Raw genomic sequence first — 10,200 nt, forward strand, 5'->3', positions numbered from 1 at the left:
ACAGAGAGACAGAAAGGGAGAAATCACCCCCTGGGGGATGGCCACGCCGCAATCCCTTCTCCTCCATTCTCTTCTCGGGATCTTGGGTACACACGCACATGTGCCTGGCGTGAGTTTAAGCCACCAGGTCTGGGCCTTGAACTGCGGTTGACTACATGGGAGTCCAGCGACATAGCCATTGCGCTAACTGCTGGTCCCGATCTAAGTATATTTTTTAAAAGTAAAAGAAATATACTATTGAGTCAAGTAACTTTTCTTTCTAAATGGCCATGGGGGAAAAATATTAACAGCAAAAAAAAAAAAAAAAAAGCCAAACATAATAGAATGGAAAAAAATTAAACTATGTGTTCAAAGTTTGGTTTTTAGTTCTTGTCTTTACTGTAACATACTTTGTGAATTTAAATAAAATCACTCCATTTCTCTAGGCTTAAGTTCCCTTGCTGAAAAAAGGAGGACACCGAAGGTTAGCATGATGAGTTGTTTCCGACATCTGTTATAAGAAAAACCTGGCCCGGTCACAGTAGTGTAGCGATGGGGCACTGCTTCATGAGGCCATGAGGCTGGGTCCACATGGAAGGCCCAGGTTGAGATCTCAGACCAACCTGCACTTGACAGGCACAACAGCACACACCTGTCATCCCAACTAATCATGAGGATGGGGCAGATGACACAACAGCAAGATCTGTCAAAAAAAGGTCTCACTTTCTCTCTTCTCCTCCTACATTTGTGCTCCTCCTTTCTCTCATGAAAGATCTGTTGAGCAGATGGAGGTGCAGGGTAAACTGTGACACTCTGCAAGGCTGACCCACATGGAAAGGTTTCCAGCTTGTATCCAGGAACCTCCTTGAGTACACTAGGAAGGTGTCTGGCCATGATCCCGGGCAGGCCGAAGCTGGGGAAGACCATGGCCAGAAGACCCTATTGGGGGTACTGGCTCTCTGTCTTTCTTCACTTATGGAAGTGAAGAACTTATGGAAGTTAACGTCGTTATTTAAATGAGCAAAAAGGTTTTAGAACAGGTAGCATTCCAGACAGAAGCTGGTTCACAATGGTCTGCCCCACCACATGTACAACTGATATCTACAGAAAGAGAAAAGGAAGTGACATATAAAAATGTTGCATGTAAAACCAACCAACCAACTGGCTGTTATTTGGCGTTTGCTTTCTATGGTCACGGTCTGATCAGCTGGTAGCCTGTGATTGGCTAAAGTTCAGATGCTGTGATTGACTGAGGCTTGCTTTAATACCTAATAAACATTTTAAAAAAATGGAATTTCCCCTCTCATGGCCTCGCTTCCAAGATGACAAAGAAAAGAAAGAACAATGGCCCAGCCACAAAGGGCCACAGCCACATGCAGCCTATTTGCTAAATGACCTGCACCCGACGCATGCCCAAGGAGAAGGCTATTAGGAAGTTCATCATCCAAAACAAAGCAGAGGCCGCAGCCATCAGGGACGTCTCCGAAGCAAGCGTCTTTGATGCCTGTGTGCTCCCCAAGCTGTATGTGAAGCTGCATTGCTGTGTGAGTTGTGCCATTCATAGCAAGGTAGTCAGGAGCCGATCTCGTGAAGCTCGGAAGGACCAAACACTCCCACCCCAATTTAGACCTGCAGGTGCTGCCCCTCGCCCCCCACCACAGCCCATGTAAGGAGCGGAGTCTTTAAGGACTAAAGAACTGTCCCCTGGGAAAAAATAATATGTAAATTATACGTTAAAAAGATGGAATTTCCAGTATTATCAGTATTAACAGTTAAAATTTTTTGAGCAATTGTTATGTACAGGAACTTTCTATGAATTTTTTATTCATTAACTTATGAAACCCTCACAATTTTCCTATAAAACAGGTTTTATGATTATCCATATTTTATAACTGAGGAAATTAAGACATACAAAGGTTAAGTAACTCATCCAAGGTGACAGATGGTAAGATGCATAAACAAGACTTAACCTTCAGCAATATGACTATGAATAAAGTTTTCTCTCTCTCCAAATGCAAAAGGAATGATTATCCTACTCTACCTTATGGGACGGGGAAAAAAGGGATAACTCCCCCACACTTTTGCCCATTTACTTTAACTTACGAACTTAACACATACACAAGACTGGAAAGGCACATTTTTTTAAATCACCATACTCATTTAAAATAAAGACCAGCACTTACCTAGTGCCATTTTCTCCAGCTATTCAATAGTAGTGTACACAACCGTGCAAGTCCTTTTTTTATCAGACACTTACATAGCACTTTATTCTAAGAGCTAAGGTCTTTATAAATATTAACTTATTTAATTCTCATGACAATTCAGAGGCAGAAAAAATTACCATCCTCTTTTTACAAAAGAGAAAATTAAGGTTCAGAGAGTTTACATAGCTATATGTTAAAAATACAAGTCAAGAGACCAGCAGATGGCATAGTAGTTATGATGGCAGTTCAAGTCCTGGGTCTGGTGACTTAAAACTCACACCAGGCATGCGTGCATGCATGCCCAAGATCCTGAGAGGAGAATGGAAGAGAAAGGATTGTGAAGTGGTCCTCCTCCCCTGGGGGGGTGATTTCTTACTTTCTGTCTCTTGTTTCTCTTGCAAGCACACGTGCCTTATATCAAAAATCCCTCAACAAAACAAAACAAAAGTCAGATTCCTAAGACATGTAGGTCTAAAGCTTATAACAGGATTTTTTTTTCTTAGCTTGCTGTAGGGTACATGTGCTTACTGAATACAGACAAAGAAGAGAGAGAGAGAGAGAGAGAGCAAGCATCCCCTAGGGGTGTGACCACTCTGCAATACCTTCTCCTCCATTCTCTTCTCAGGATTTTGGGCATGCACACACACACGCACCTGGCATGTTTTTCAAGCCACCAGGTCCAGGACTAGAACCACACAGTCAGTCATGTGGGATCCAGCCACCTTAACCACTACTCCACCTTGCTGGCTCCAATAGGACTGGTTTTATTATTCTATCACATTGGTAAAGCAAGTCCTACTTTCTCGGTGGTTGGAAGAAGTATAAAACAAAAATGTATATATGATTTCCCTATTTCTACCCCACTTACATAAAAATCTGGAAAATAGTAATGTTAGTTTATCTTTTTTATTTATTTAGTTAGTTTTTTTTCTACAAAGCATGTGCACTCACCAGAGAGGAGAAAGACAGAGAAATACAGAGAGAGGAAAAGTGAGAAATCACCCCCCCAGGGGAGATGGCCACGCCACAATCTCTTCTCCTTTATACTTCTCTCGAGATCCTGGGCACACATGCATGTATACATGCCCAGTGTGATTTTCAAGTCACTAGTCTGAGACTTGAATGAGGGAATCCAGCCACCTTAACCACTATCCCACCTGTTGGGTCTATGTTAGTTTATCTTTCGTTGTTAGTTTCTCCAAAGCTTTTCTGAAACAAGCAAATAACAAATAGTCCCTTTTTCTAATTTTCTCGATTTGACAAATTAAGATTAGGTGGATTTTTTTTTTTTTTTTACAGTTACTATATTGAGATGATAGTCTGTTTGTTGCTCAAGTTACTGAGACATGACTTAGTTTTCAAGAATAGCAATTCTGGGAGTAGCAGTAGGTGTAATGGTTACATTGCTAAAATCCCATGTAGTTGACCACAGTTCAAGTCCTGGACTCAGCAGCTTAAAACTCACAGCAGGTGCTTATGTGTGTATGCCCAAGATCCCAAGAGAGAATGGAGAAGAAGAGATTGTGGTATGGTCATCCCCCCTGAGGGGATGTGATTTCTTGCCTTCTGTATCTCTGGCAAGCACATGTACCCTAAAGCAAAAATCTCTCTTAAAAAAAAAAAAAAGCAATTCTAATACATTCTACAAAGCAACTCCTGTTGAAACTGTATTTTAAAGGAACAAGCTAAATTGCAATGTTCCTTGGCTTAGATGACAAAGAACTGTTTCTAACATGAACATAAAGGAGCAGCACTTCAGAGTCTAATTCTGGAAAGAACACGGGCTGCTTCATGCGATCATCCTAATACCAAGGGCTGAGAGAAGAGTGCTAATGAGGGTGCTAGATTCTTTGCTACTCACCTTCAGGAATCTCCTGCTAATGGAGCAAATAGAAACTCAGGATCCAGGAATAAATAACTTACTAATATATACTGCCCTCTGGTATTTACTATGTTTTAAATACACAGTGGGTAGCATATACAAGGGAACTTTAAAAAGTTCTTGGGATAATAGAATTAAAGTACAAGTGTATTTTGACATAAAATATTTTAAATACATGCATTGTTTTTTCATAATACACATTTTTCATGAACTTTTTGAAGATCCCCTGGTAGACAGCAGAAATACCATTAAATGCTAAACAGCACTAAAAAAATTTTTAAAGATTTTCTTTGCCAAAGGGCACGTGTGCTCTCCAGAGATACAGAGAGCAGGAAAGTGAAAAATTATCCCTCCATGGGGTGATGGCCACACTGCAATCCCTTCTCAAGTCTCCTCCAGAGATCTTGGGCATACAAGCACATGCACCTGGCATGAGTTTCAAGCCACTGGGTCCAGGACTTGAACAGTGGTCACCCATGTGGGAGTCCAGTGATATAACCACTATGCCATCTGGTGGCCTCAACAGCAGTAAATTTTAACATCACGGTTTCAAGCTACCTACCACCTTTAGGTTTCCAACTAATGAAAAAAGCTTAAAACCTGACATTAATATTTTTATTTTAATCAATCCTAAATTTTGTTTTATTCTCAATAATTTTAATCCAAAGACTGTTAAGCCTGTAAATATATTCAACTTTCCATCTTGCTCACTATGTTTGTTTAGGACTCAATTCTGTGATAAAAAAAGATAATATTTTTACAGTAACTATTTTACAATTACAATATTTTATAGTATTCAAGCTGCAATTCCCATATTCCCAGGTCCATTCTTTCCTACTAATACAGGTTGAGACTTAGTAGGAATACTCATATCCAGAATGCCTGGGACCAGAAGTATTTCACATTCTGAATTTTCTCAGACTTGGGGATATTTGCATATACTAATAAGAAATCTTGGGGATAGGACCCAGGTCTGAACATGAAATTGATTTATGTTTCATGTACACCTTGTATACATAGCATAAAGGTAATTTCATATAATATTTTGTCTGTGACTCGAGACGTGTATAGAATTTCCTGCCTGTAGCATCATGTTGGAGCTCAAATTTCACATTTTGGAGCACTGTGAATTAGGGACGCTCAACCTGTCATTCTGTAAGTCCAACTTGCCATAAAAACCAAAACTACCAATGTTTTGGTCATCTCAAACCAAAAGATCATTTCACCTCTGTAATCAGTTCTTTCCTCAAGAATCACAGATGGAGCCAGATACCAGCACAGAAGTAACACAGTTGGACCCACAAGGGAAGGTCCCAGGTTCAGCCCAAAGGCCCTCGTTGTAGCTGAGGCTGTAGGTGGGTTGTGGCATGAAGACCCTGCTGGGGTGCCCCTCTCTCAAAGTATAAATAAATACATACGTAAGAACTATCATGTATTTCTACTATACTTTTTTAAAAGATACTTCTTTTATTTCATGAAATACTCTCTTAGCAAGCAAAGTTCTCTCCTCACCAACTGTGACTAAGATGAGTATCATCTGATTGTTTACTTCATAGGTGGTGGCTAACCAACCATGAAAAACCAATGAGGAAAACCTGCCAAATCAGTTTCTCAGGAAAAAAAGAATTCAGTATCTTTATTACATAAGAATTTCATTAATATCTTAAGTAGTTGTGATACTGAATTTTTTTTAGCTTAAAACTCCCAGAATTGTTGAAATGAGAAGACTGTAGAAATAGAGCGTTAATGGGGACAAAATTTAGAGTTAATTTTAAAAGAAATAAAAATACATTAGTGTTACGGTGGCTACTTAAGAATAATCTGAGGAAACTTGAGTCCCGGGGGGGGGGGGGGACCAGCAGTTAGCATAATGGCTATGTTGCTAGACTCCCACGTAGTCGACCGCAGCGTGTTTGCGTGTGTGCCCAAGATCCCGAGAGGAGAATGGAGGAGAAGGGATTGCGGCATGGCCATTCCCCCGGGGGGTGATTTCTCGCTGTCTCTCTGTCTCTGTCTGTCTGGCGAGCGTACACGCCCAATAGCAAAAACTTCTCCAAAAAAAAAAAAAAATTCACTAGGGAGGACTAGCAGATGGCATAATGGTTATGTCACTGGATTCCAATGTAGCCACTGCAGTTTGAGTCCTGTAACAGGCAGTGTAAAACTCACACTGGGTGCATGTGCGTGCACGCCAAAATCCTGAGAAGAGAATGGATGAGAAGGGATTGTGGCATGGCTGTTCCCACTGGGGAGTAATTTCTTACTTTCTACCTCTCTGTCTCTCTTGTAAGTGCGTGTGCCTTGTAGCAAAAGTCACTCTACAAATAAAAAGTAATAATCACTGGGGCCAGGAGATAATGGAGCAGTTAAGTTGCTAGACTCCCACATGCTCGACTACAGTTCAAGTCCCAGACTTGGTGACTTGAAACACACTGGGAGCATGTGTGTGCATGTCCAAGATCCCAGGAGGAGAATGGAGAAGGGACTGTGGTGTGGCTATCCCCACTGGGAAGTGATTTCTCACTTTCCCTCTCATTGTCTCTGTCTCTCGCTCTCTCTGATAAGCATACATGCTCTACGGCAAAAATCTGTTAAAAAAAAATTACTGGCCAACTGACACAGTTAAAGATTAGATTACTATTATATCTATGTTAATTTCCTGGTTAATAATACCATATTACATAAAACAGCCTTATTTTTTTAGAAATGTACATATGAAAATATTTGGGGGACCAGCAGATGGCGTTATGGCTATGTCACTGGACTTCCATGTAGTTGACCACGGTTCGAGTCCCAGATTTGGTGGCTTAAACTCACACAGGGCGCTTGTGCGTGTGTGCCCAGGATCCCAAGAGGAGAATGGAGGAAAAGGGAGCACAGCGTTGCCATCCGCCTTGGGGGATGAGTTCCGCTTTCTATCTCTGTCTCCGTCTTTCTGGCAAGCTCATGCACCCTATAACAAAAACTTCTTCAAAAAAAAAACAACAAAAACAGAAAATATTTTGGTAAAGGAGTATAACTGCAATGTACTCTCAAATAGCTCAGAAAAAAATTGTGAATAGTTAAATAGGTAGACAGGTAGCTAGGTAGATATATATAGATAGATAGATTGAACCTACACAGGAAGGCCTCTCTGTACACACCAGGGCAGACACACCCATGATCCAGGCTGGCTGAGACTAGAGGTGAATCATATAACACAGATACGCTGTTATGGATCTCTCTCTCTCTCTCTCATGGAAGAAATAAACTTAAAAACAAACAAACAGACAAAAAGCAACTTCCTAGGTGTTTCTGAAACACAACAGATCCTCTGGTCTACAGTCCTAGAAATGAGTAACCAAACAACAATGCATAGCGTTTATCTATATACAAATGAAGTAAGACAAAATCCCAACAACTGCTGTGGCACTGCTTCCATAAAAAGATGTGTGTTTTATATGTCATGATAAGTATACTCTATTCAATTCACTTAATATTAACTTAATGCTTCTAGTATGTCAGAGTAAGTCAGAGTTAAATTATCCTTACGTACTGTTGTCTGCTAAATACATTTTTAGAATGTATGTGCTTAGCTGTGGCCAATGGCAATCCAAAGGTATCTTACCTCTGCTAATGTTTGGAGCAGTTTGTTTACTTGAGCAAAGGCCTGTGGAAGATTACCATCATAATCTGACCTTGTACTGAAAGCATGTAACAAACTTTTAGAATCCTGAAGCAGGAATTTCACTGTTGTAAAATCCACTGTGTTATTAACTGGCAACAGAAAATTAAGAAAGAGAAAGATGTAAGAATGAGTATACATCACAAAGTGTCTCTGGAACATTAACCTAATATTAATTTTAAAAATTAGGAATTTACAATTACACCTACATGGCACTTCTTATCCATCCCTCTGGTGTGAAAAGCAACAATTAAATAGACTTAGTTATACACAAAGTCCTCTGAGTTGATCTAATATTCTATATTAAGATTCTAGGAGTTCCCTCAACACAGTCAACTTCAAAGTAAAGAGAATGTATATTATACTCTTCAGAAATGAGAGACAATCACCAGACAAGCGGCACTGCAGACTTTGAAAGCTGAGGGGGTATCATGGATCGATTACTCTGGGGGCCTCAGCAAGGTCACGTTTTAGTGGCAAGCATGTAAGTCACTGTGGTACCTCTCATAATGGAAAAGGTCAAATCCCAAGCACCCTAGGAATGGAAAAGGGTTGACCCAGTGTCTCACTGGCCCTTAGACATTATAACTAAAAAGCCCATTCACGACTCCCAGGTGCTTCAGACATTCTTGCTCCCCTCCCTTTTTTTCCTTAGTTGGTCCTTTCATGACTTAGTCACAGACAGATGACCCTGAATTTTTCTAAGTTCTTACCTTCAGACATAAAGATTGTTATATCCATCAACAGCTGAGACCAAAACTAAGGACTCAATACCCGGCAGACTACAGCAGCCAGATAGAACATCCAGAAATAACAATGGTACAATCCAAGCACCAACAGATGTCCTGTCCGGGATTACCACAATTACCCAACCATTGCTCCTCTCCTTTCCTTAAGTCCCAATAAAAACTCCTGGCCCTCACCTTCAGTGCCAATGCAACTCTCCCAGGTGGCTCCCTTCCTTTCTTAGAAAGTGAATCAACTTTCTATCTGCTTTCCCTCTGAGTTTGTAAATTATTTTACAGCCCACAACAAAGACCACTCTAAAAATAATCAATTTATTATGTATTGATTTTTGTTCAATCCTGCTTGAAATTTGAAAGCACTGTTATCTCTGTGTGTATGACAAAATTGAGTTTAAAAAAAATAATCAAATTGGGCCACAGTGAGAAGCAAGAGAAGCTAGCAGGATTGTTTTTTTCCTATAAATTAAAGTGAGATAGTCTAGGGGCCGGCAGGTAGCTCAATGGTTAAGGTGTTGTACTCTCACATGGCTGACCATGGTTTGAGTCCTGGACCTAGCAGCTTGATTACTCACTTTCCCTTTCTCTCTTGTTCTTTCTCTGGTCAAAACTTTTAAAAAAGTAATAAAAATAATAAATTAAATCATTCTAAAAAAAGTGAGATAGTCTATAAATAATAATTTAAAGATGCTACAATTTGCTTACAAAGATCTAAAATGACTGACTATATTCTCAAAATAGTTAGGACAGGTGCTGATAATGTCAAAGATTAAAACACTATGAACAATAAAGTTAAGTAACTTTCTAATATCACATAATTCAGAAAACAAAACAAAAAAATCTATTATTAAGGCAGAACAACAGAAAACAATTTTCAAAGGCAAAAATAACCAAGCTATACTGACTGTGCTTACTTTTTGTTTAACGTCACAGTTTCAGAGACTATGATATTTGGAAACACTTGCATGACTTTTCACTGGCATGAGTTGGAAAAAAAAAAAGTAGTATTCCTCTGTATCACTGATATGACAAGAACTTGCTTGTTAAATCCCAAAAGACCAAATGAAATAAACAGGTATGTTTTAATAATTCCACAACATTCAGAAACTGTAATGTGATAAAGTTACAGCCAAACCTCTAGCTTCACAAATACTCCTCTTCCCCCCAAAACAAAGCCAGTATATTTCTGTATAGGAACACTTCTAGCTCTTTTTGAAGCCAATGACTAATTTAAATTCCTGTGGGGAAAGAGAGATGCAAGATAGTGCCTACAGGACTGATGAGCTGATGAACCTTGCAATCTCCTGAGGAAGATATAACTGGGCAGAGCTTTATTAAGGCTACAATGTAGTTTATGTTTAGCAGGGCTTATATCCTTGAATAAATCATTTGTTTTCTGTCTTACAAAAATTCTTAGCGTAATGGCTATGTTGCTGGACTTCCATGTAGTCGACCACGTTTCGAGTCCCGGACCTGGTGGCTTAAACTCATGCTGGGCACATGTGCGTGCGTGCCCAAGGTCCTGAGAGGAGAATGGAGGAGAAGGGATTGCGGCATGGCCATCCCCCGGGGGGTGATTTCTTGCTTTCTGTCTCTCTGTCTCTCTGGTGAGCGCATGCTCCCTATAGCAAAAACCTCTCCAAAAAAAAAAAAAAAGATTATTATATAAAAGAAAAACAAGGGCATGGTGGCGCCCGCCCTATGGCAAAAACCTATGGAGGCTGGAGG

At 40.0% G+C, this 10,200-nt stretch overlaps 1 protein-coding gene across 5 annotated transcripts in view; it reads right to left on the bottom strand.

Annotated features, from left to right (window-relative positions):
• SWT1 (SWT1 RNA endoribonuclease homolog) overlaps positions 1–10,200 on the bottom strand; it is a 134,133-nt gene that overhangs the window by 61,864 nt on the left and 62,069 nt on the right. For all 5 annotated transcript variants that reach the window (XR_003548640.1, XM_027770083.1, XM_006143863.3 and 2 more), the window contains exon 14: positions 7,673–7,821. Coding sequence is in view for 4 of the 5 variants with exons in the window: in XM_027770083.1 (XP_027625884.1) it covers positions 7,673–7,821 (149 nt within the window). In the remaining variant the exon portion in view is untranslated. The remainder of the gene's footprint in view (positions 1–7,672; positions 7,822–10,200) is intronic.

Source organism: Tupaia chinensis, unplaced genomic scaffold (assembly GCF_000334495.1).
Source record: "Tupaia chinensis unplaced genomic scaffold, TupChi_1.0 Scaffold000112_1, whole genome shotgun sequence".
NCBI lineage: Eukaryota > Metazoa > Chordata > Mammalia > Scandentia > Tupaiidae > Tupaia > Tupaia belangeri.